Source organism: Mauremys reevesii, linkage group 2, assembly GCF_016161935.1.
Source record: "Mauremys reevesii isolate NIE-2019 linkage group 2, ASM1616193v1, whole genome shotgun sequence".
NCBI classification, from domain to species: Eukaryota; Metazoa; Chordata; order Testudines; family Geoemydidae; genus Mauremys; species Mauremys reevesii.
Window position 1 is genome coordinate 27,665,125 of NC_052624.1, and position 27,134 is coordinate 27,692,258.

At 43.4% G+C, this 27,134-nt stretch overlaps 1 protein-coding gene across 13 annotated transcripts in view; it reads left to right on the forward strand.

Annotated features, from left to right (window-relative positions):
• Positions 1 to 25,706, forward strand: part of CUL2 (cullin 2) — a 109,739-nt gene extending 84,033 nt beyond the window's left edge. For 10 of the 13 annotated variants that reach the window (XM_039523113.1, XM_039523106.1, XM_039523109.1 and 7 more), the window contains 5 exons: positions 2,039 to 2,105; positions 3,095 to 3,297; positions 7,707 to 7,808; positions 13,728 to 13,844; positions 25,154 to 25,706. In XM_039523113.1, the coding sequence (XP_039379047.1) occupies positions 2,039 to 2,105; positions 3,095 to 3,297; positions 7,707 to 7,808; positions 13,728 to 13,844; positions 25,154 to 25,285 (621 nt within the window). In that variant the 3' untranslated portion in view covers positions 25,286 to 25,706. The remainder of the gene's footprint in view (positions 1 to 2,038; positions 2,106 to 3,094; positions 3,298 to 7,706; positions 7,809 to 13,727; positions 13,845 to 25,153) is intronic. The other 3 variants (XM_039523116.1, XM_039523117.1, XM_039523118.1) reach the window with 2 other exon arrangements.
• Positions 25,707 to 27,134: the final 1,428 nt, after the last annotated feature.

A 27,134-nucleotide genomic window follows, 5' to 3' on the forward strand; every position in this document is an offset into this window, starting at 1 on the left:
TTTAACTGTTTGCAAAGTGAAACAATACTAAAATGATCCACACAGGCTGGCCAATGCAACAGTAAAGGGAAATTCAATCCACCTTTGATGCTTTTGAAGGACAGGGACTGGCATTCAAGAAAGCATCGCTCTTTATCTTGTTCTGTTATCCTCAGCAAAGTGATATCGTTCAGGATAACCTGGTTAAAAATCAGGAATTTAAGATGATCTTTTTTTTTTTCTGTTTCGGCGGCGCCCTAGAAGCCAAACAAGTGGTGGGGGGGGGGGGGGGGAAGGTGATTAGCAGGGAGCTAAGCGTGTATTAGCCCAGCGTGGGGGGGGGGGGTATCACTGAGAACAGTTGGCTACCATGGGGCCGCAGCTGCTGAATCTCTGATGCCTGGACCTGTGTCTGTGAGATCTGTAACCCAGAGATGCAAGCAGTCACTATTAAGATGAAAAATCAACAACACAGCAGTCACACTGTACCCTGGCCATTGATGAAGCTTCTTCCACACCATTCTGCACTTGCTCAGCCTGTAATTGAACAGATCCTGACCACTGTCCTCCAAATTGATTCCACTGTTTGCTTTTTAAGGGTCGTAGATCTCTGTGGCTTGTTGGACCCCTGTTGTGAATAATAATGAGGGGATTATCTGATGGCCATGTTGCTACTAGACTTCGTCCTCTGTTTTTTCTTGCAGATGTGCAGAATTAAATGTTAGCTACAGCTTTTACTTGTATTTCTGACTTTGTGGTGCCATTTAGAGTTGTGATGATCAAAATATGGTACATTTTTCTTTCGATTTTATTTAGTCAGTAGGATCTTACAACTAATTGTGCTTGCTTCAGGAAGATACAAAATCTCTTTAGATGTTGATCAAAACAGCTTCAAAGAAATCATTAAGAGAATATAATTGTTCTTCTGAGCTTTTATTCTTTTGTAATCTCTGGCTGTCAGTTGGCTATGCTCTGAGAAGTCATCACCCCTGATGTTGGGGAATTAAATAAAAGCTGCTTTTTGAGGTCTTTCTAACAATAACTCTCCTTTAAGCACCCACTTCCTTTAATTTATTAACATATGTATGGAGGAAATAGGTAACATAAAAATGGGTACATATTTGTCGTGTACAATAAATTTCTGAAATTAGAATACATTTAATGTAAAATAAATTAATTGTATGGAACGTTCTTGATTATCTGCATTTCCAGACCTTAATTAGTGTTGAAAATCCCTTGTTTATTCAAATTTTCATACCTAAGAAATTTAAATCATTAATGTAGTTTATTGAATCGTGTATTATGAGTAAGCAGTCAGGTTAGTACATGATGTTATAGTCCATTTCCTGAATTATCTTTTACATTTCTTTATTGATGCAAGTTATTCTGAGAGATGTTATGATTCGCTTTAATAGCAACATCCATCAAAACATCTAGATCTAGCTAAATTATATCAAAACACAAATGAAGTGGGTTTTCTAATTTGATTGAAACAGTGAATCAAAATTAGTGTATAAAGGATTATGATTGCGTTAAAGGAAAGGTTACAAATATAATTGTACTGTGCATATGATGATAGAAGTGACAATGTAACAACAGTAATAGTGGTAATGCAATTTTAATACCCTAATTAATACTATAATAATAGTAAATATTATAATTGTTATACAAATTTTATCAATTATTCTTTTGGGATCAATATTGACAGCACTTATATTTGAACAATACTGAGCTACAGCATTGATTGTTAATTCATATGTTGATTTCTTAGTGTCATCTCTGACACATTCAGTCTCTAAAGTCTTAGGTTTCAAAATATAATATGTAGATTTAAACATGTTTGGCTAAGACATCTTAGTCAAAACTAAAAGCTCAAATTTTTCAACTTACACCCTGTAAATATATGAAGAAATACTGTGTAGTATTTTTAAATGTGTAGGTACAAAATGCTGAATATTAAATTAGTATTTCTTTTCTACTAACTATAGTAGTAATGTGACAATGAATTAAGGCTATAAATAGTTAAGTGATTTAACTGAAGATGACTTTTGTTTTACAGTTTGAATTATTTTACAGTCAGCACTTCAGTGGGAGGAAGCTTACTTGGTTACATTATCTTTGTACAGGTAAAATAAATGCATATTTCTGGTGTATTGAAAACTTACAAAATAGCACATGCTTCACGTAACAGGCAATAAATAATTTTCTGTTCTACATTTACCTAAGCTCCTTTCTAATTTGGAACAAAGTTTTTTATAATTTGGCCATTTTTTACATTCATGGGTATATTAACATGGTTTTGCCCTTATCTCAAGCAGCATTTCTTAATTAATCTTTTATAATCTCCATTTTATGCATATAATTAATTACAGCCAATTATTGGTTTTAAAAAATGTGATGTACATTGTAGGCTTTAAAAGACCATGGGAGAACTTCTGGGTTATTAACCAATGAGCTAACCTTCAACCAGCTACGTGCTCTATACTACTTGGGTGGCCTTTTAGCTTAACATGAGTACACATGTTTTAAGTGAGACCAGTTTAAGTTAAATTGCCAACTACCATTTAAAAAAAATTGGTAATAAATTGGCTTCCTTTGCCTGTTGCATGAGGTTCAGCTCTGTGATTCACAAGTAGGAGGAAGCCGTTTAAAAAAAAAAAAAAATTCTTATTAGCAGTGTTCTCTCTAATTTTTTACGTCCATGTGTGGAATGAATTTTGTTATGTGCACCAATATGGAAGTGATGTGGGGCCGAGGGGTTCGGAGTGTGGGATGGGGCTCAGGGATGGGGCAGAGGGTTCAGGTGCGGGGGTGATGGCTCTGGGGTGGGGCGGGAGATGAGGGGGTTGCACTACAGGCTGCCCCGGGGTTGCAGTGGGGAGAGAGGACTCACTCCAGCCCTCTCTCACCGCAGCAGCTCGGGGCCGGCTGAGAGACGCCTCTCCCTGGCCGCTGCAGCTCCGGCTGGGCTGGGCCATGGAGGGGCACCTCTCCCTGTGTGTCCAGGACTGCACATACAGCTTTTAATAATCAAATCTTGTATGATTTTGCAACACAATTGTGAACTTATTATACCAGTTTATGAAACTTATTATTATTATTACTACTACTACAGGTGAAGTAAAAATGAACTATTTGTGTAAACCTTATGTAGCCATGGTCACAACATACCAAATGGCAGTACTGCTTGCCTTCAACAACAGTGAAACTGTCAGTTATAAAGAGCTTCAGGATAGCACACAGATGAATGAGAAGGAACTGACAAAAACCATCAAATCGTTACTTGATGTCAAAATGATCAACCATGACTTAGACAAGGTATGTTGTAATGTCACAAAGAGAATGTGTAACATTTCCAGTCATGGTTTGTTTCTGTCTTCTCATGATGTTTGTTTAAAAAAAAAAAAAAAAAAAAAAGTGCTTGCCCTTCACTGAGATCCATGTTATTGTCCCCTATGCCTGTTCTCAGATCCCTGTGGGGAAGGTATGAGCAGCCACCTCTGGATGGAATAACCAGTGGGGAAGATAGACCAACAGACATGCTATCCAAATTCCTCTCACTGGGCTGTATGCCAGCAGGGTCTGCTGAAAAGGTAATACAGCTGAGGCAGTATTATCTTTTCTGCTGAGCCCCTTTTGTATGCAAAACCTTCCCTTTATGGCTTTAGAGGCAATAACTATCAGTGAAAACTCAGTAAGCATAGCTCCACTAGAGCCAGGCTGATTTTGGAGTAAAGAAGCATTGTAGTGGCCTGGGATGGAGACAGTGCAAAGGCACTGACCAGATGCTGGGACCAAATTACTTGTTCAGTATGGTCTCTTAAAGTCTTAGCCCTGGTCTATATTACAAGTTTAGGTCGAATTTAGCAACGTTAGATTGATTTAACCCTGCACCCGTCCACACGACCAAGCCATTTTTGTCAACTTAAAGGGCTCTTAAAATCGATTTCTGTACTCCTCCCCGACGAGGGGATTAGCACTGAAATCAACATCGCCAGGTCTGATTTTGGGTAATGTGGATGCAATTTGACGGTATTGGCCTCCAAGAGCTATCCCAGAGTGCTCCATTTTGACCGCTCTCCACAGTATTTTGAACTCAGATGCACTAGCCAGGTACACAAGAAAAGCCCCGGGAACTTTTGAATTTAATTTCCTGTTTGGCCAGCGTGGCAAACTCAGCAGCACAGATGACCATGCGGTCCCCCCAGAATGTTTCTACACTCCCCCTTTCATCTCCGTCCCTGAGGTTATTGCAAATTAGAAGGTGAAAAAAACGCACTCGACAGGACATGTTTTCGGAGCTCATGCAGTCCTTCCGCACTGATAGGGCACAGCGTAATGCATGGAGGCATTCAGTGGCAGAGGCCAGGAAAGAATTGCTGCGTTTGCTTAACGGCAAAAGTATCATGCCTCACTAGTGATCCTGTCCGAGCCAGGTTGCTGTGTCACATGCACGATGTGCTGTGTCAGCCTTGGGCGGGGGCATGACTGCCTTGTGAGCAGGAAGGCCATAGATATAGACATTTTATTAGGTAGGTTCTGTAGCTAGAGAAAACATTCCTGTGTGTTTGGTAAAGTCTGTGGCAAAAAAAGAGAAGCCCCATAGTGTAGTGGTTATCACGTTCACCTAACACGTGAAACATCCCCGGTTTGAAACTGGGCAGAAACAGGTCACTGTTCCTTTTTCTGACTCCCCTCCTGCATTTTTAGCCTTAGAACAGACCGCACTGTGAAATTTTGCTTTGAATTCAATCAATTATGAGTTAAATAATATGGACGCTCTCTCTAAGTTATAGTCCTGGGTTCCTTACCCTATCAGCTGGTCTGATAAATTAACATTTTTGTTAGGGGCGAGGGGAAATTTTTATGAAGCCTTTTATAGGGACTAAATGCTATCTAGGACTCTGAAATAATCTTAACATGGCCCACAGAGTGCAGTCCTTCATTCTGGATTTGTCATTCCACAAGTTGAACTGCTCCTTACTACTGTCCAGGCTTCATGAGCCACGGGAGCAAGGGGCAGGCTGGGGTCGGTGCTGCCAGCTGGGAGAGCAGCCTGAGGCAGAAGCCTCCAGCTCGCATGATATTCCAGGCAGGACTGAATCTCCATGAGACGAAACTTAAAGAAGAAAATGACCTGGAGTCGCTCCTCTTAGAGCACCAAATGGAAGGATAGCCGTGTCTGTCCAGGCACCCCGATCGACCTCACCAAGGTCTGCTAGCTGAGCGAGGCTGAGCGGGACCCCGGCTGGTAGGAGCCGGCAGATGGAGCCCCAGACTGCCGGCAGCGCTCAGCCCACTGCCTGCCTGGGGTTCCGATTATCCAGGCAGGCAGCGGGTTGAGCGGGTCCGTCAGACAGGACCCCGGAAAAAAGGCGCAAAACGATTATCTGCCATTGCTTTCATGGAAGGGGGGCAGGCCTGATGACATGTACCCAAAACCAGCCGCGACAAAGTTTTTGCCCCCATCAGGCATTGGGAGCTTAACCTAGAATTCCAATGAGCAGTGGAGACTGCGGGAACTGTGGGAGAGATACCCACAGTGCACCGCTCTGTAAGTCAATCCTAGTGAGGACGCACTCCACCAGCTTAATACGCTTACTGTGGACGTACGCAATAGACTGTCTAAAATCGAATTCTAAAAAATCGAATTCTATAAAATTGACCTAATTTCATAGTGTAGACATACCCTTAGAATAAAGTAGTCCATGAAATAAAAAATGTTTTTTGTTGAAGGTACCAAAGGCTTGCAAAAAATAGGTAGCATATATGAGAGAAATGCTATATTTACTATCTGATACATCTTCTGTCAGGGGAGTGTTCTACCCTTATAGGTGCTGGACAAGATCATATAATGCAGCGGTTCTCAACCAGAGGTCTGGGGACCCCTGGGGGGAGCAGGTTTCAGAGGGTTCACCAAGCAGGGCCAGTGTTAGACTCGCTGGGCCCCAGGGCAGAAAGCTGAAGTCCTACTGCATGGGGCTGAAGCATGGGGGTCTGAGCCCTTTCTTTCACCTGGGACTGAAGCCAAAGCCTGAGCAACCTAGCTTCCTGCGTGCCCCAGGAAGTTGCACTGCTTGCTATCCCCTAATGCCAGTCCTGGCTTTTATATGCAGAAAATGAGTTGTTGTGGCACAGGTGGGCCGTGGAGTTTTTATAGCATGTTGGGGGAGCCTCAGAAAGAAAAAGGTTCAGAATCCCTGATCGAATCTGTCTTTTCTATCTCTAATTTTCATGTATAATACTTTTCATAATTTCCTGTTTCTGGAGCCTCAAATTGGTACTTTATGCCCACTAACTAAAAAGATATCTTTTTAACATCACTTCTGACTGGAAGGGGAATACAATAGCTTTGTAATTTTTCTTTCTGGTTATGTTTACTTTCATATGCATCTGTCCTTTAGCTAGAGGGTTCATGTACCAAAATACCTGTACTAATTATGTCTTCCTTTCACGCCACCAAACAAAGAGAAAGCTGAGCTGTGCACATTAAATCAGCTTACTTATTATTACATGTCGGTGAACTCCAGGGTGCTGAAACAGTGAAATGCACTTACTTACTTCTGTTTTGCAAGTAGTTTACCAATATCTGAACCACACAGCAGCTAGGAAAGAAAATGCAAAGCACAACGTATGTTACATACCATACTTCCTTTCTGTTGAAGTTCAAAAGCTGAAATTAACTCCCCCTTGGTGATAGAGTCACTGGTTCAGTCTAATTTTCTTCCTAGTGGCTGTTTGACCTAGATTGTATTTTTGTTCTGATTTATACTTAGCATTATTGTGCTTAAACTGTTTAGTTTTTGATATGCTATATTGCTTGTAACTGCTGCTCCTTAACCTTTAATATATTTCCAACACTGTGCCTAAGTGGCAAAAAATATTAATTTAATATGCTAGATTTCTTGTAGAATGTGAAATTAAAGTTGCTACCTAAGCATGTCATTCGATAAATATTAACTTCATGTGTTCTAAATACTGGCATGTGAGCCAGCCAGTGGCTAGGCAGTATTCCAGAGTACTCTATGAAGGAGCCCAGTAACTTGCCATTTTCCTGTGGTTGGAGAATTAGTAGTACTTGTACAGATTACTTGACTGGAAACTGGTAAAGAAGATAGGTGTTCGTGCTACATGTCATCCTGCTGTCTGGTTTAGAGAGACATCATCTTCAGAGCACAGTGAACAGCTAGCATGGCAATCCGGCCTGGAGGGGATAGAAACAGATACGTTTTTTGGAAAGAGCTAGGGTTAGAATGATGGGAGAACCCATAGTTGGATCACCCCCGAAACTCTTCTGTAGATAAATGGAAATCCTAGTCTCCTCTTTGGCTTAAATGCACTTTGTGTTCTCAAAAAAGGCTCTCCAAATTGTATTTTAGAAATACTAAAACAAGTAGCTTCAGTAATAGAAAAAAAATTACTTTCATTGTTTGAACTGATTAATACTGTTTTTATATATGGTAGTGTTCTTTCTGTTTATTTTGGTTCTAAAATAAGCTGACTTTCCAGCCCAAATAAGCTGTAGCATGAGAAAAGTTGAACTCCGTTCAAATGGATCTTTAGAATTCCAAAACTTTAATAAGGTGCTATAGACTTCTGACCGTGCATATGTGTGTGTTAATTTTCCCCATAAATTGTTAGCGGTCCTTAAAAAATGTGTATGCTGCTTATGCTTTTTGGCAACATTTATGAATGTTAAAATACACAAATGCTTTTTTATATTGCAGGAAGATATAGAAGCAGAGTCTACTTTTTCATTAAATCTGAACTTCAGCAGTAAACGAACAAAATTTAAAATTACCACATCAATGCAGAAAGACACACCACAGGCAAGTATTTTTCAATATCTATAAAAGTCAACAGTTTAATAAAAGTGTTATTTAAAACTGACTTCATCTAAATTAATGCAAGTCTGGTGTAAATAGATGCAAGTGTATTTACAAAGGGGTTTAAACAAAATCCATTAAAAATATATTAATTAAACCAGTGCAAGGTTTGTGTGGACATGAGGCTTTACAGAGGGAAAGAAGGATGACAGGGGCTGGCAGAAGAGCTTGGGGCAGAAAATGTGAAGGGAGGGGAAACTCTCCTCTTGTCCCCTGTGGAACTGACTGGCCTTTCATCAGCACTTTGTGGCCAGAGGACCACTTACTATTGGGGAAAAAAACTAATTTGGAATCCCAATTTACTATTTTCAGTACAAACTGAACGTCTAGCATGGTTATTGGAAAGGGCAGCTGGGTTCATGGACAATGGGAGAAGGGAGGTGAGGTTCTGAGTCCCAAGACCAAAGAAGGAAAGAGAATTTTTTTAAAAAATTCAAGTATCAATAAAACATTTTTAAGATAGTGTTTAAAAAAAAAAAGTCAGTATAAACTTTCCCCTGTTGTTGCTTTTTCTTTACCAGGGACTGTGTTTTCTGGTGGAAACAATTACCCCAGAAGTTGAATTTAGAATCATGAGCCATGTTCTGATAGGAATAAGTTCCCATAAGATGTGCATTAGTAAGCTATAAGTGCACTTCTTAGGTGGTTGGTTGAAAGTGTTCATGTCTCACAGTCCACCTAAAGCAAGCACCATTAGCCCATTAATACACTCCATGACGTGTTTTATTGCCTTAACAATGATCACAGGATCATAGTCTGGATCTGTAAAAGTGACAGAGTCCTGTGTCACCTTATAGACTAACAAATGTATTGGAGCATGAGCTTTCATATTCACCCACGAAAGCTCATGCTCCAATATGTTTGTTAGTCTATAAGGTGCCACAGGACTCTTTGCCGCGTTAGCTAATTCAGATACAGCTAATAAAAATATCCTAGCCTTATGCAAGAGCCATCTTATTCCCTAGATTCAGATATTGTATATACCCAGATAGTGTTGACAAACCGAAAAGGCTGCACCTCTTTGCTCCTTCTGAGAATACTTGCTAGTTAACATTTTCCAAAGTCCATCAGTTGCCACAATTATTGTCCCTATTTACGGGTGGAAAAGGGAGATCGTTTGTCTAGAATATATCAGTAGGTCTTTGTGATCTTCAGTCAATCCATAACTTGACTAGAGCTAAATTTTAATTTCACCAGTAATAGACAGACAAGAGGCACTTAATGAAACCTATCTTTATTATCTAGGCATAATTCAAGACACTTATTAATTGTGGAAGGTTTTTGTCTTTTGAAGAACTTGGAACTAAAGTATGAATTCTACGCTAATGTTTTTCCGTTTCTCAACTATTGAAGTGTATCTATATCTCTTATATTAATGAAAGAAATCTATAGTTATACAGACTAATACTGTAACATGTTTGTTGTTGTTTAATACCTTTAACTTGTTTGTCTTCATTAAAGGTAGCATCCACTACTTGGAATGCAGTATATTATAATAAATGGTAGGATATGTGGCTTTGTTAGAAAGAACAAACCCAAGAAATTGTGAAATCTTTGCTATTTTGAGTTCTGTATACACCTCTACCCCGATATAATGCTGTCCTTGGGAGCCAAAAAATCTTACTGCGTTATAGATGAAACCACGTTATATCAAACTTGCTTTGATCTGCCAGAGTGCAGCTTTTCTCTCTCTCTTCCCTCCGCCCCCACCCCGCCCCCCGGAGGACTGCTTTACCGCGTTATATCCGAATTTGTGTTATATCGTGTCGCATTATATCGGGGTAGAGGTGTATAATCAAATTTGAAGTTGTGAGCATGAGGATACACTTAGCTCTGATTTTAGCATTCCATGTCCACTAAGGCAGAGATTTTATGTTAGTGCTTTTTAAACAAAAATATCTTAGAACCTAATCACAGCCCTGAAAGGATTACTCAGTTTGGCCCTTTTTAAATCATCAGAACTCAGAAACCTGTATCAGAATGTCTTTCTTTACCTTTACTACTGCTAGAAAAAGGAGATAATATGGACTCACATTGAAGATTTCAAAAGTGTCTATTTTTATCAGACTGAATGTTTTATGTTTCAAAACCATTCTTGAAACTATCTAAACTACAGAACTGTGAAGAATGGGTTTCACTAACTTAAACTGAAGCACCAAGTATTCAGTGGGTCTGTGGATGCAGAATCTACTCCCCCTGCTCCTTGTCACAGAATTGTACTCCAGAATGTAAACTTTTTTTTTTTAAAATTGCTTTTGACCCTCATGGCTCTGAAGATTAAGCTTGAAATTGTGAGCTAGGTGTGAACTAGTATACTGTGTGATGTCTTGAGTGAACAGCGTGGAACAATAATTCTGAGAGGTGTGAACTATTCTATTCATTTCAATATGTTTCAACTCTCAAGATAAAAATGTTGGTGTTTTATAGTGTCTGCTACTTGTCTGCTGATCACTTTTGTAGAAATGTGCAGCTAATGTGTTTATCTCGCAATTTCAGTTTGATTTCCACACCTCCTAAAATGTCCAAAGATCTAACAGTTCGAGCATATCTTTTTCCCTTGCTAACTTCTGCAGTGTTATTGCATTGTTAATACAGAAGTCTAAGACACACTGGAAATAGATAATACAGAAACAATATGCAATTACTATATGTGCTCCGGTATTTATTTTTATATTCGTATTCTTATTTATTAAAATATATTTTTAAATTGAAATGAAACTGTTACAGAAATCCCAGTCTGCCAGTATAAGAGAATCCACTAACCTTGTTACAGACCCTGTTCAGTTGCCATTTGCTTCTGAGTATATGAAGCTTTGCATGTAGAGCCTTTAGAAAAGCCCATTCAAAATTCAAAATTTTTGCAATATTTTTGATAGGGGTGTGTGTGTGTGTCTATATGCTTGTTATCAAGGTGAATATAACATAAGAACATCCATACTGGGTCAGACCAATGGTTCGTGGTGGGGGAGGGATAGCTCAGTGGTTTGAGCATTGGCCTGCTAAACCCAGGGTTGTGAGTTCAATCCTTGAGGCAGCCATTTAAGGATTTGGGGATTTAGTTGGGGATTGGTCCTCCTTTGAGCAGGGGGTTGGTCTAGATGATCTCCTGAGGTCCCTTCTGATACTCTGATTCATCTAGCCCAGTATCTGTCTCCTGAAAGGTGGATGTTGAATTAGAAGAATCCCATCAAAGCCTGAATTGATTGTTTCCCTTTCTGTTTAAAGTATACTCGGCTAATGCAGTAGCAACTTCGTGTTTCCACTCAAGGCCTCTATGTGGTTCATATTTGGGCTTCACTTGCCAGCTTTCAGAGTTTCTATGAAAAATCTTTTATAGAACCATTCTTTAGTAAGACTGCTAGATTCTTCATTTTTTGTCATCTCAAGGTGGTTGTTGTTAAAACTTAGCCAGCTGCAGGCACATCTGTATAAAAATGGAAATAGGATTACATGTAATTTTGTTTCCTTTATTGAGCATAACATCTTGAAACCATAGTATATTCCTTTTCCCTCTACCAGGATCTTTACCTTTATTCATCTCTAGCTCTCTTGCCTTTTGCATGAAGTCCAGGCCCCATGGCCTCACTTTCAAGATCCATTTCAGCTGTCGTGCTCCTTTATATGTGCTCTTTTTCTCCTCCTTTATCCTTCCACTTTAAGCCTTTCTGAAGCTACCCTTGCACTCTTATCCCATTCTCAGATTTTCACCTTCTTCCATGGCACCTCTTGTGCTTTGAAATTCCCTCATCTCAGACACCAAGCAACTTTCCTTTCATCTTTCAAGAACATCTTCCTCCTGAAAACACACCTCTTTTATGGAGCCTTTTTGCACTGCTCTCTTCAGATATCTTCACCACTTCATGATAAACTGTCTTATCTGCCTGAACTAATTAAGGTCCTCCAGGCAGGAGCATCTGTCTTTGTTATATAAAACACTCATCACATGAATCATAATTTATAGATTCTAATCTGACTGAAACAGTATGCATTTCTGCCTGTGTGTGGGAGGGAATAATAAGCCGTTAGTATAGATTGGGACAGTTTTTTAAACAATTTCTCATTAGAGAATGCTAATTCAAGAGGATTTACATTTAAGACAGGGATTTGTAGAATTTTAGGAGAGCTTTATAGTTTTAAAAGTGAGCAAAACTGCAAATATGCAGAGCTATAATATGTGTTTATATCATGCTTTATGTAGATCAGGCTGCAGTACCTGTACAATCTGTTCCTGAAGCTAAAATACCTAGCTCCAGAGGGATCTGTTGGTGGCAGTTATGGGCTACAGAGACTCTAACACTGATCTCTTTCCCTGCTGTTCATGTATCAGGGAAAGGGGGTTTGGACAGAACACTCTGATACTGGTCCTTAGCTGTGGTTTTGGCTGCTTAGGGTTGTTAGCAGTGTGACAGGGTCCCCGAGGTGCAACCTGGACTGTGGGACTGCTGAGCCCTTTGTTCCAGCAACCTGGGCTCCCTCTCACTCCGTGATGCTGTCACGCCACAAACCTCTGGCAGGTACTGCATTTACACAGACATCCACAGGCAGGGACACACCCAGCTGAGTTACATGAATCTTTTCCCAGCCACTCATGAACCAACAATAGAGAGGCTCCAGCCAATTCCCCTCAGCTCCCTTGTCTTGCACCCCAGAACTGCACTGTCTTACAATGGTCAGGCTTCTGACCAGTGCAAGTTTATTATCCGGTTTGCCACTTCTGCAAGGGAAAATGGATGTGCACCCACCTTTGTAACCTCAGCAGATGTCCCACGCAGTTCAACCAAAACACACTGGTTTAGGTAAAATATAAAACAGGTTTATTAACTACAGAAAGAAAGATTTTAAGTGATTATAAGTAGCAGGCATATAGATCAGAGTGGGTTAAATTCGCAGTCTAAGTTCTACAAACTAAACAGGATTTGAATCAAGCAGTGTGTCATCCTGACAGATGGTACAAGCAGGTTATAGATCCTCAATACAAGGGCTGGGACCACCTCTCTGAGTTCAACGTCTTTGTTCTCCAGATGTGTTTCTAGGTGTTGAGTTGTGGAGGGAGTGAGGCCAAGTTATGATGTCACTTCCCCTCTTCTATAGTTTCTTCCAACTTGCTGGAAAGATCTTTTGCTATGACGTGTGGGTAACAGGCAATTCCCATTGGTCAAGCAGTCTCTGTTGTATACATGCTCCCTCTGAGATGTCTACATATGTGTATAGTTCCTGGGATTCTTTCCTTCATGGGTGTTGATGAGCCATTAATGGCTGTCCGGCTACTGCATTGTTTTACCTGAAAGGTTGGTTGTGGGTGTTCCACAACGTATTTCAGTAACACACACAGAGCAAACCTTCATAACTTCACATACAATGATAGCACATACAATCCAACAGGATATTAATGTTCAACAGATCAAGACTTTTAAAATGATACCTCACAAGGCATGCTTTTTACAAAACATATCATAATTCTATGACAGTGGTGAATATGGGGGTTCCAGGGTGTTGCTTTGAGGTACAGAGTGTCACAAGCAGTCATTGTAAATTACAGCAATCTTGAGGCAGCCCTAACTGCACAGAGAGACTGGTATTGCACATTAACTTCACTGGGATCAAGCCAATGCAAAAAGTTAGCTTTATGCTACTTTAGAACTCTCCTTTTCCTCCCCCATTCCCACCCCAACTTGCATTTTGTGTGCTGTAATCATAGACAAGAATCCTGCCCAGAAGCTCTAAAATTGAGATTTAACTAGCTTTCATTGTTAACATTTCACTTTTTTTTTCCTTTAGCAAAGTCAGAAGCGTTGTAGGTGTTTTCTGAATGTTTATTGATCCTAGTGTGTTTGCAGCATCACCATTTTTCCCATATTTCAGGAGATGGAGCAGACCAGAAGTGCTGTAGATGAAGACAGGAAAATGTACCTTCAAGCTGCTATAGTCCGTATCATGAAAGCACGTAAAGTGCTGCGACATAATGCTCTTATTCAGGAGGTAAGAGGAAATGCTGTCCATTATCATGATCTAAATGAAAAGCTATATGATGACTGAGTGCTGTGTTTAATCACAAAACTGAGGCAGTGTATATCTCAGAACTAATATTTTAATGACTGGCAAGAATTTTTCTAAATTGCTTTAGTTCAGAATGTAGGAGTTTTACTTAAGTGGGAATGTTTAGTTGTGGTTATCCTGTCACGGGCATTAATACATGTATAATTTTCACAGTGATACCCAACAAGCCCAGAACTCTTATGATGAGGCTGGATTTCATTTTGCTTTATAGCTCAGATTTTAAAAGTGTGTTGAAATTTTAGACTACATCTCAATTTTAAGGGGAGACAAAGTATCTAAATTCTCTAGACTGCATTGATACTGCCCCCTTTTTCTTCATCCCCACCCCCAAGGCCGCCCCAGAATGGGCATCTATCCAGAGCTGTACAGCTAGAATTTTCTACAGTCACTAGTGATCTGGTATATTCAGCTTGAGATCTGAACACCCACCTTCTGAAAATCAGCTCCTTAATGTATCTTAGTTTGAACTCTCCAAAATTGAGAAACCCTCAGTCTTAGCCACTCTTGAAAACCCTGGCCTAGGTGATCTTTCATCACTTAAAATCACATAATTATACTATATGATAAGCCACCTACATCCTATAACAAAATCCAATCATAACCAAGTAATATAGTAAGTAAATCAGTAACCCATTCCATCTCAGTATCTACCTTATTCCTTCTGCACTCCTATCTTGCCTAAAAGACAGGTGAGCCTTGCAGCATTCCTGGGTGGTAGTAGATTTAGGCTATTTTGCATCAAGAGAAGGAATGAATTACCAAGTCAAGGGGGTTTTACAGGAAAAAAAACTAGCTGGCAGCTCCTTCCCAGAAGAGCGCTCCTGCTCAGATGCCTCTGCAGATCTCCACTTTGGCAGTACAGAACAAGGAAGGACGCAGTCTATCAAGACCAGTCCTGGAACATTTAGAGCTTTATAGGCAAAATCAACACTTCAGTTTCCACCCAGAAATTGAATGGCAACCAGCGAAAATCACACAGCAGTGTTGTCACTTATCTTGTTGACACTCCACTCATCAAGTAGTCAGCCATAGCTTCCAAATAAACTTAGAGTAAACTTTTCAAAAATGCCTTACTGACTTAGGACCATAAGCCCCAATTTCTAAAGGCACTTAAGAGCTAAAGTCACTTTTGAAACTGGGCCTTAGGATCCGAAGTCACTTGAGTGCTTCTGAAACTTTTTTCCAAGATGCAGAGCAAATTATGCATAATGTTATAGAAGTCTAACAATTAACACTAAGTTGGTGCAGACTAATTTGTTTAGGCAAAGAATAAGTCACACCCATATGATACATGTTCTAAAACTTTAGCTTCTTAATTGTCCAAGTTGAAATGCTCCTTTCCCAGTTCTTGCAACGTTTTTATTTCATGTCAATGTCAGTGCATTCAGATTTCTTAATATTACCTTCAGTCCCATTACATTTTTCTAGTAAAAATTTTCGCTTCTTTGTCTGAGACACTTGTACCTCTTCCTGTATGTACTAATGGCAGTTCATATGTGGCCACACACCTTCCACCAGGCACCAGATTTTCTGGCTGGCAGCTCAAACAGAACAGTGGCTCAGTACTCCCACTTTAGCTATGCCAGTGCTTTTAAAGCTTTTTTCCAGTAGCAGCAAGCACAGACTTCCCCAACATTCCCACCCCCGATCAGGGAATCAAAATTTCTAGAGCTCTGAGCCCTGAATGTGATCACCCGTTAAGCTCCTTCCTGTTCCTCCCTACTTTCCCACCATTGTGCAGCAAGTTAAATAAAGCAAGTAAAAGGCCAAGAGAAGCTCCGTCTATGAGGAGACCCTCTTAGGACACACAGAAGGAAACGTTCTACCAGTTTTTCTCAGTATATACACCCTTGCTGTCCCACAGGAAGGGACTTATAGTCCAAACCTGTAGGGGACTCTGCATCCCACCCTACACCAGCCAAGACTCCTCCGGAGACATCTCAGCACAGGGTGGTCAGTCCTCTCTTTCACCTGAGACTCACCGTGCCAAAACATCCCCCCACCAGTTAAGGATTTTTCAGACCATCATGCTTCTCAAGAGGCTGTGAACAATCAGATCAGTGAACAAAGCAAAACTTAGCCTGGAGACGCTAGCTTCCACCATCACGGCAATCTTTCCAGTAGACTTTCTAATGATTATGGACCTGACAGATGCTACCTTTCATAGTCCAGTCTAGACCTGTTATCTGAAATTTCTTTTGCCTACAGAAATCATCGCTATCAATACAAAACCTTACCTTTTAATCTGTGTACCCCAAGGTGCTTATGAAGGTATTGTTAGTAGCCAGTTTGAGTAGTTCAGGGCTTCATTTTGTACTAGTGTTTTTAGAGCATAATCCCAGGCTACCTTGCAGAAAGATTAGGAGGACCCTCTCCATGCTTTTGGCATACAGATATGTGATGATTTAATACCTAGCGCTCTTCATCAGTAGATTTTGAAGTGCTTTGCAAAGGAGGTAACCATCGTTACCCTATTTTACTGATCAGAGGAATTTTTAATTCCCTTCTTAAAGGATTATTTGTGTGAGAGTTGAGATAGATACACAACATCAAATGACCCAGAGGTCCCTGAACCAAAAAGTACTCCACTATGATGTCCACAGAGACTTCTCAATACAGGGAGCATACAGTAAGATCCAGACACTGATCTCCACACAACTGTCATCCATCTGTCTTCATCTGCAATTCCTGCACCCCGACCTCCTCCTGTGCCCCAACCCCCTGTCGCAGGCCTGATCCCCCTCCCACCCTCCAAACCCCTCAGCCCCAGCCTGGAGCACCCTTCTGAACCCTAATCCTCGCACCCCTAGTCAGAGCCTTCACCCTCCTGAACCCCAACCCCCTTCCCTGCACCCTGAACCTGTCATTTCTGGCCCCAGCCTGGAATCCACAGCCCCAGCTCAGAGCCCATATCCCCTCCCACACCCTAACCCCTTTCCTCAGCCCAGAGCCCCCTCCTGCACCCCAAACTCCTCACCCCGGGCCCCACCCCAGAGACCACACCTCTAGCCGGAGCCCTCACCCCCTCCAGCCTCCCAGTCCCCAGGCTGGAGCCCCCTCATTCTTCTTCGAGTGATTGTTCATGTACATTCCAAGCAGGTGTGTGCACGCTGCATGCACGCCAGCCAGAAGATTTTCCCGTAGCAGCTTCCGTAGGGTCGGCCTTGGCGCCTCCATGGCGCGGCGCCTCCATGGCGCCCTATATAGGGGGCCGCCGACCCTCCACCCCCTCAGTTCTTTCTTACCGCCGGTGACGGCTAGCTGGAACTTTACTCGCTCTTGGAACAAACCTAGCAGTGTCTCGTCTAAGTGTATATAGTTGTTCCCTCTCATAGTTTAGAATTAGTGTTAGTTGTTGGGGGGCTTCCCACCCCCAAACGTACTCGTCACCCCGCTGGGGCATGCCTGGGTCCCCAGGGTTTAAACTCTGCACAGACTCCAGGAAGTTTATGCCAAAGAGTAACCCGCACTTGTCCTGCACCTCATCCTCGGTGCGCAGTGCTCTGGCACCGCTATCAAGACAGGAGGCCCAGTCTAAGACCTCTACTTCCCAGCACCAGAGAGAATCGGGACATAGAAAATCGTCCTCTGTGCAGCACCGATCACCATCTCCAGTGCCCGCAAAAAAAGAAGAGGCTGGTGAGGAACCGTTCACCTCACCAGGACCTTAAAAGGCTGGCAGCGTCCACGAGTGCGGTGGGACAAGCCGAGCCACAACCGCATCCTTCCAAGGTCCCACTGACTCTCGCCCCGCTGGCGGTGCAGTCAAGTCCAGACCGGTCTAGATCCCCGGACCTCAGCGAGAATGTGCGTCTTCCATCGACGCTGGAGGCGTTCAAGGCGGTCTCTGACTTATTACGCCTCCCAGTGCTGGCTTCCTCACGCTGGTGGAAAGAGCTGCCAGACACTGCCCGATCCAAACAAGGGGCAAGCCATCCATGATGTCACTCCAGTCCCTGCCTCGCGCCGCTGCAGTAGCACCAGCACAGAGAGTGCGCTCCCCAGCCTTGTGGCACCACTCCCTGGCAACAGTGGGTACTGCTCCCCCTCGGTCTTCCTATTCAGAGACCTCGGACTTGGAGGCTGAATCCTACCGCTCCAGTAGACTGAGAAGCAGGAGGTCGGCTTCTCAGGCAAGCCAATGACCTTACCCAGTGCAGTGGCAGCAACAGTGGTAAACGCCCTCCCAGTGGCCGTTCCAGACTCCCTGGGCCTACCGTCAGTCCTTGGGACAGGCGCACGGCCCGCGCTTCAGGTCTGTGTCGGTCTCCTCGACGTCAGTGGCTCCAGCGCAAATGTCTCCACCACCAGCACCACTGTTCAACAGGAGTGTGCCGCAACAGAACCCGGCACCGCCTAGTCAGACACTGGCACCGACAGGGACCATGTTTCCGACGCCGCAGGCACTGCCCAGCACACCTCGTCGTTAGACGTTGACCCCGGTACCAGCCACAGTGCCGCATCCTACATTTGCACCGGCCACGCAACCAGAGTACCGTGTGCCACAGAACCCTGCAGAGGCTCAGGGTACAGAGGAAAGTCCTTTGTAGGTGATCTCTTCTTCTTCGCTGGATGAGGCGGTTGCGGAAACTTCAGCGCCACCGGCCCTAGAGGACAACCGGGTGCTTCAGCAGCTACTTAAGCGTGCCGCTCAGAGCCTGGCGATCCAAGCGGAGGAGATCGAGGTGGATGTAGATCCAGTAGTGGACATCCTGGCCCCCTCGGGCCCGTCTATGGTTGCCCTACCGTTGATCAAAATGATAGCAGATACGTCCTGCATCTTGTGGCAGATGCCAGCTTCATTGTCCCTTACGGCCAAAAAGACAGAGAGGTGCTACTTTGTACCCTCCAAGGGCCATGAACACCTATATACCCACCCTCCCCTGGACTCTCTGCTTGTGGATGTGGCCAACCAAAGGGAGCGTCAGGGATTCCAAGGGTCTACACCGAAGAACAGAGAGGCCAAGAAGTTCTACCTCTTGGGTAGAAAGGTGTACTCAGCGGGGGGTCTGCAACTTACATATAGCCAACCAACAGGCTATAGTGAGCTGGTATGGCCATAATACGTGCTCGGCCTTGTCCAAATTCGCCTGACTCCTTCCCCAGGAATCGTGAACAGAATTTTCCACTGTGGTAGAGGAGGGGAAGCTGATTTCCCGGGCATCCCTCCAAGCGGCCCTGGATGCAGCGGATGCAGCCTCCCGCATGCTGGCAACCGGGCTGGTCATGCAGCAGGGAGCCTGGCTTCAGGTCTCAGACCTTCCACATGAGGTCCAACAGACCATCCAGGACCTCCCCTTCGAGGGGCCCATGCCCTTCTCCGAGAAGATGGACAAGGGGCTCCGTAGCTTAAAGGACTCAAGGGCTACCTTACGCTGGCTAGGCCTGCACACCCCAGCCACCCAACGCAGGCAATTCAGGTCACAGCCAACTCCACGGCCGTACCAGCCCCAGAAACACCTGGAGCCCTCGAGTAGGTGAAGCAGAAATGGCAGAAGGAGGCAACAACAGCCCGCTGGCCAGTCGTCTGGCCAGCTGCTGCCTCCCTCAGGGCCTAGACCATAAACTTGATGGTGCAGTCGAGGACGACCTACCAGTCAGGACTCTGGATCCTACCAACCCTACCTTTTCGTCACTTCTGTCCTCCTCCTATCGTGCCTGGTCCCGAATCACATAGGATAGTTGGGTGCTCCGCACGGTAGAGAGGGAATATTCTATCCAATTCTCCTCCCTCCCGCCCCACCAGCCCCCCTCCCTGTCCCTCTTCAGGGACCCCCCTCACGAGCAACTTCTAATTCAGGAAGTGCAGTCCCTCGTAGTAGGGGCAGTGGAGGAAGTCCTCAGGGGCAGGGGTTTTTACTCCCGCTATTTCTTAATACCAAAGGCAAAAGGGGGCCTCCGACCCATTCTGGACTTGCAGCGTCTGAACAAGTTTGTAAAGAAGCTCAAGTTCCGTATGGTCTCCCTGTCCTCCATCATCCCTTCCATGGATCCAGGAGACTGGTACGCCACCCTCAACTTGAAGGATGCGTATGTCCATATCGCAATAATCCCTCAGCACGGACATTATCTCAGGTTCATAGTGGGCAACACCCATCTCCAGTTTGCAGTCCTACCTTTTGGCTGGTCAGCCACCCCAAGGGTCTTCACAAAGTGCATGGCAGTTGTAGCAGCTTTCCTGCGCAAGCACGGGACTCAGGTGTTTCCCTTCCTGGACGATTGGCTCATCAAGGGCCACTCCAAGGCACAGGTGGAGGCTCAGGTGGTCTTTATCAGACAGACCTTCCTCGAGCTCGGTCTCCTGTTGAACGAGGCCAAGTCTACCCTGTCTTCTGTCCAACGGATAGAGTTCATAGGGGCAGTTCTGAACTTGACGCAGGCCAGAGCATACCTACTGGAGGCCAGGTTTTGGTCCATGTCCTCCGACATCCTCGGTTTCCGCCGTTTCCTGACCACAACAGCGAGAAACTGCCTCAAGTTGCTGGGACATATGGCTGCGTGCACCGACGTGGTGAGTCATGCCAGTCTCAGGCTGCGCCCTCTTCAGTCCTGCTTAGCGTCTGTGTACCGACCAACCAGAGATGCGCTGGACTCAGTGGTGACGCTTCTCTGAGTGGTGCTGGATTCCCTCCAGTGGTGACTTGACCCGCGGGTGGTCTATGCAGGAGTACCCTTCGCCAGCCCTTAGACAGCCCTTTTTTGGTGACAGATGTGTCGGATCTAGGGTGGTGGGCACATCTAGGGAATCTCAGGACCCAAGGCCTTTGGTCCCCAGAGGATCTTTCCCTACACATCAACATCAGGGAGCTATGGGCTGTTTGCCTTGCCTGCCTCACTTTCAAATCTCGCTTGGCGGGCAGGTGTGTTGCAGTCCTCATGGACAATACCTCAGCAATGTTCTATATCAACAAACAGGGGGGTGCAGGCTCCTCTCCCCTGTGCCAGGAAGCCCTCGCATTATGGGACTTTTGCGTACAGAACGCAATTCACCTAACGGCATCCTACCTCCTGGACGAGCAGAACAGCCTGGCAGACGCCCTCAGCCGCTCGTTCCATGGTCACAAGTGGTCCCTTCGCCGAGACGTGGCACGCTCAATCTTCCATCTCTAGGGTTATCCCCAGATAGACCTGTTTGCCTCAAGGGACAACAGGAAGTGTCGATAGTTCTGCTCCCTCATGGGGCGCAGTCCAGGGTCTCTAATGGATGCCTTCCTTCTCTCGTGGGAAGGCGGCCTGCTTTACACCTTCCCTCTGATCCCCATGGTCCCCAGGGTACTCCTCAAGATATGCAGGAATCATGCTCGTGTCATACTGATAGTGCCGGCGTGGCCGTGCCAGCATTGGTACACGTCGCTGCTGCGCATGTCCATACAGGCGCCCCTCACGTTGCCTCTGCTCCCGGACCTGATCACAGGATCGAGGCCGCCTCTGCCACCTGAACCTGGAGTCACTCCACCTCACAGCCTGGATGCTCCAGGGCTAAACCCGGTGGAAATGCAATGCTCACAGCAAGTCAGACAAGTCCTCCTCAGTAGCAGAAAACCCTCCACCAGGGCCACATACATGGCCAAGTTGAAACTTTTTTCCATCTGGGCTGAACAGCAGGGACAGGCTCCATTGCTCCCCCCAATCCCTCTCATCCTTGATTACCTACTCCAGTTGAGACAGCGAGGACTTTCCCTCTCTTCGGTTCGGGTCTACATGGCGGCTATCTCTGCATTCCACCCAGGAGCTGAAGGTGGTTCAGTCTTCACAAACCCATTGGTTTGTCGCTTCCTCAAGGGCCTGGATAGGCTGTTCCCGCGTACTCGACAACCAGTCCCGGCTTAGGACCTTAATTTGGTCCTCTCTGCCCTCACGGGGCCCCACTTCAAGCCACTGGCTACCTGCTGTTTGCTATATCTCTCCTATAAGGTCTCATTCCTCGTGGCTATCACCTCGGCCAGGAGGGTATCGGAGCTCAGAGTGCTGATGTCCAAGCCTCCATACACTGCCTTCCACAAAGACAAAGTCCAACTCAGGCCACACCCGACGTTCCTTCCTAAGATTGTCTCCCAATTCCACATGGGGCAGAACATTTTTCTCCCTGTGTTCTACCCTAAGCCACAATCCTCCAACGCAGAGCGTAGGCTGCATTCCCTGGACGTTTGGAGGGCCCTGGCACTCTATATTGAACGAACTAAACCGTTCAGGAAATCAACCCAACTCTTTGTAGCTGTGGCCAACAGGATGAAGGGGCTCCCCATCTCTTCACAGTGTATCTCCTCATGGATCACTGCTTGCATCCGCAAATGCTACAATCAGACCAAGGTGCCTGCCCTGCCAATCTCAGCCCACTCCACAAGGGCACAGGCCTCCTCCGCGGCATTCCTGGCTCAGGTCCCGACACAGGAGATATGCAGGGCTGCCACGTGGTCCTCAATCCACACATTCACGTCGCACTATGCCATCACGCACCAGGCCAGAAATGATGCAGTCTTCGGCAAGGTGGTGCTCCAGTCTGCAGTGAACTCCGACCCTGCCACCTAAACTCAGGCTTGTGAGTCACCTGCTTGGAATGCACATGAACAATCACTCTAAGAAAAAACGGTTACTCACCTTTTTGTAACTGTTGTTCTTCGAGATGTGTTGTTCATGTCCATTCCAATACCCACCCTCCTGCCCCTCTGTCGGAGTGCCGGCAAGAAGGAACTGAGGGGGTGGAGGGTCGGCGGGCCCCTATATAGGGTGCCATGGAGGTGCCACTCTAGGGGGCGCCAAGGCCAACCCTACGGACACTAAGGGAAAATCTTCGGGCTGGCATGCACGCAGCGCACACACACCTGCTTGGAATGGACATGAACAACACATCTCAAATTACAGCAGTTACAAAAAGGTGAGTAACCGTTTTTTTCTGGCCCCACCCCAGAACCTACATCCCCAGAGCATTCATGGCCTGCCATACAATTTCCATACCCAGATGTGGCCCTCAGGCCAGAAAGTTTGCCCACCCAAAGCTAGGATGTCCCCTGCTGTATCCAGTTGCAACGTGAAATTGTTTTCACAAGGGAAGCAAGTGAGAGATTGCTGGCAAAAGATACTGTTGCTCTCAGATAGCCAGGTCTTCTTGTATTTGCTTTTTTTCCCCTTCTTCCATTGCTAGGAAGATGGTTGCTTTCTCCCTTTTAATAATTTTCATTGTCTCAAATTACCTACTGGGGTAGATTTTCAAAAGCACCTAACTGACTTTGAAGTATATATCCCATTTTCAGAAGTGACATAAGCGCTGAGACTCTCACTGAACTTCAGTGGTAGTCATACAGCTTGATTACTGAGCAGCAAAAAAAACAGTATACTCCTCTGAAGTAATAGACTCATCTACCTTCTCTCAGACCTTCTGTTCTCTCGGACTGCTCAAGAGTATGGACAATACTCTTACAAGTGTTGAGAGAGACCCAGGATAATTTCTTCAGCTATGTCTATGAAGGTGTCTTCCACAATCATTGTGTATCTAGTTATCATGGGTGAATAGGTTTTTTTTTAATTTATCTACCAGCGTTTGAACACATCTGATGTATGAATAGAAAGGGCATGGCCAAGCCCCAGAATCTTATGAACCAGTCTGAACTGCCTTGAGTATTTATAAGAAGAGAGGCACAGCCCAAATGTCTCACTGTGGGGAAAATTAGTCCCAGAAAAAGATTGTTTCTGCAGGCCAAATTAGGCATTTCAATGCATCTGTCCAATTCCTTCAAAGTCTGGGGCTGAAGCAGCACAGGTATAATCGATTAGAACTTAGCAGACAGTTTTGGTTATGATGCATAAGGAAGTACAGAATCTAGCTTGTCCCCTCTTAGCTTTGCAAGAATGAAAGAAATGAAGTATAGGAGAAATGAAGTAAATGAAGTTATGGGAAATGTGTTATCTAATGATTACTGAGGATAATTAAGACTGTCAGGCCACGATGTCTATTACAGAAAGTGGCATTTAGTTTTTTTCATTCAAAGTACGGGCTCTATCAACCCCAGCCAAACTGCTACTGAAAGGCTCCATTTTTTCTAATTTGTCATTTTGTCCTGAATAGTGGAGAATGGGAGAGTGAGCTGAGGTTCTTTTTAATGGTTTTAAAACATGTAATTTATGAATGGATAACATGTTTTGTCCAAACAAACATGCTACCAAATGTTTCATAAAATGCTTATCATTTGGTGTATTTTTGTATTTTTCCGTCTTCATATATATATCTTTAAACTGTTAGTGATGGCTATTCAAAAGGAAAATGAACTTGTTTGCTATTATCTTTCCTTTTTAAAAAAAACTAAAATTACCTTTTTTTTGCCATGACAAACAACCAGCCTTAGTTATGAAGATTCATGAAGAGAAAATTGTGCTTAGCTCTGAGATCCCATGCTAGATTTAACCTCTTCTTCAGTAATCTCTTTACTTGTAATCTTGAGCACAATTCATTTGGCAATCAGACTATAAACCCACATTAAAGGAATATTATCTATCACTTCAAATTGCCTCAACAGTTTTTATAAAAACAGTTATAAAACCTACGACTAATAATTATTTTAATTTTAAATTCTAATTGAAACTATTCTTATACAAATAACAAACTATAATATTCACAAATGAAACACTGCAGTACTGGTAACTCGGAAGTGAAACTGACCTAACTGATTTCTGCTGTATTTGCCAAGCTGACAAATTCAAAAAGTAAACAACATAATTAGCGAAAAGCACATTGGATTTTTTAAATGATTTTCTTTTTTTTATCTAAGGCAGTGATTTTCAACCTTTTCATTTGTGGACCCCTAAAAAATTCAAATGGAGGTGCAGAATTCTTAGACATAGTCTGTGGACCCCCTAGGGTCCATGAACCACAGGTTGAAAACCACTGATATAAGAAGTTAATAATATAGGTAAAGAAATGTAGACTATATGAATGTTAAATTGAATGTTTCCCTTTATCTGTTCTGTGACAAGTTAACCAAGGGGTGCAACTGCAAGTTACAATTTTCCATTGATGGGAAAAGTAAACTTAACCAATAAAAGAAATAGATATAGTCAGGACAGAAAGTGTGTGTGTGTTTTGACCTTAGTACATGATGGAGGCTTTCTGTCTCTCAGAAATATAGTATGTAATAATCATTTTTGTGGTCTTTTTTTCTTTAGAGAATATTTATATTGCATTTGCATTGAAGCGATGTTAATGAATAAGTGATATATTAAATATTTTTCTTCCACAGGTAATTAGCCAGTCGAGAGCTAGGTTTAACCCAAGTATCAGCATGATTAAGAAATGTATTGAAGTTCTGATAGATAAACAATACATCGAGCGAAGCCAGGCCTCAGCAGATGAATACAGTTATGTAGCATGATGTTGCTCTCCAGCAAGTGTGGTTGTAAGAGAGCATTGCTGTCACTGTTTGGTGTGTTCCTGTGGGAAGAAGCAGGTCTGTGCCTCCATAACTGGTCACTTGGCAGCCCCTGTTTTTCTGCTGTTTACAACATCACCAGTGCCACGTCATGAGCGTCAATGAAAATGCCTATAGATATTTCAAGCTCATGTCATTATGACATTTCTTAAAACTTTACTAAAAGAATGAGTGAAGTATTGCTGAAATGTGGAAATTTGGTTGGGTACCATGCTTTTTTTTTTTTTTTTTTTTCCCCTCCTTCACGTTTGCAGTTGATGTTTTTTAATGTATCTTAAAATAAAAAGTTAAACTAAATATTGTAATATGACAAATATCCTAATAATTGTATCTACATTAAAGTGTAAAATAAAAAAGATGAACATGATACTGCTGCTTGTCAAATAAAAAAAATAAAGAAATGGAATGTGTCTCCAGGTTAATGATTATAAAAGTAGCTATGAAATCATGGCTGTTAATATTCTGTGGCCCTAGAAGTTCTGAAAACAGTGTCAGTTATGTTCATTTTTTTGAATTTCCTCCGATTTAGCTCTTTCATGGGACTTGTTTATAAGGAGCTGAATACTAAACACAGTAGGTAAAACAGCATTTTAAAAGAATATATTTGTTAAAGTACATGTTTTGATTATCTGGGATCAGGCTAATTTTGATATATTTTGTCAATGTCTAAAGGCCATATGTATGTGTTTATATGTGTCTGTCTGTCTGTCTCTCTCTCTCTCTCTCTCTCTCTCTCTCTCAGTATACAGCAGGAGAATAACCAGACAATTGAGAGAATAAAAGTCTCATAATTCATGAAGTTAGGGTGATTATCATAAATCTCCAGTCATCACATTCCTGAGAAGGAATATAATTGACCAGTAATTCAAAATTTGCTTATTTCACTTTATATACTATATATGTGGATCGAAGCCCTACATACAGAAGGCACCTGCTGCTGCTGCTACTCTCCAGTTCCTGAAGAGGATTTCTGTCCTTTCTCCCAAGCGCCTAAGGCACCTTTTATTCACTCCTTTCTCCCACTGCTTCCTCTCCTGTGCTAGCTCCCTACTGTAGGAGTGGCCTTCCTCTGTTCACTCAGGCTGTTGCTCAGTCTCTCATTTCCTAGACAATGACGATGTGAATTACCTAGTTAGGTACAGTAGATTGGCTTATGTGTTTTAATACCAGAATCCATTGACAATGTGCTAAAACATTTTGTTTACATGGGTCTTGCTGAGCAAGTAACAGTAATGGGCACTACATATTTCTGCATATATATGGTGCATGCTTTTAGTAGCATTGTTAGGTTAATCTAGATTCAGAACACCCGGCTCACTTCCCAGAATAATATCCAGTACTGAGCTGAGTGATAGAATACAGTAGGTCCCCATTATGTAGAGTGGGAGCTCAGTTACTGTACTTTCAAACACATGCATTCCAAAGATGGTACTAAAGCTTCTTAAGGCAAGTCTATACTTTATTTCCTCTTGTGACTTCTCTGTATACTAGACAGCTCCTTACTGTCCAATTTTCTAATCCCATGTCTATACTCTCACTAGAATTTTTAGTATAAACGTGTTTACACATGGGTCTTGCTAGTAGAATGCTAACATTTCATCTGGTCAGAGACAAACTTTTACAAACCATCTTTTACAGAACCACGCTATAGACTAAACAGAATTTTTGCTGAGTGCGCTCCAGAACAAACATCTGGGGCTTCAATGTTACCTTATCTCTGGAGTTTTTTTAGACAAGTGTACTTCTTAGTCAAGACATGTCTAGTCATTTTAAAAGATCCATATATTCCAAT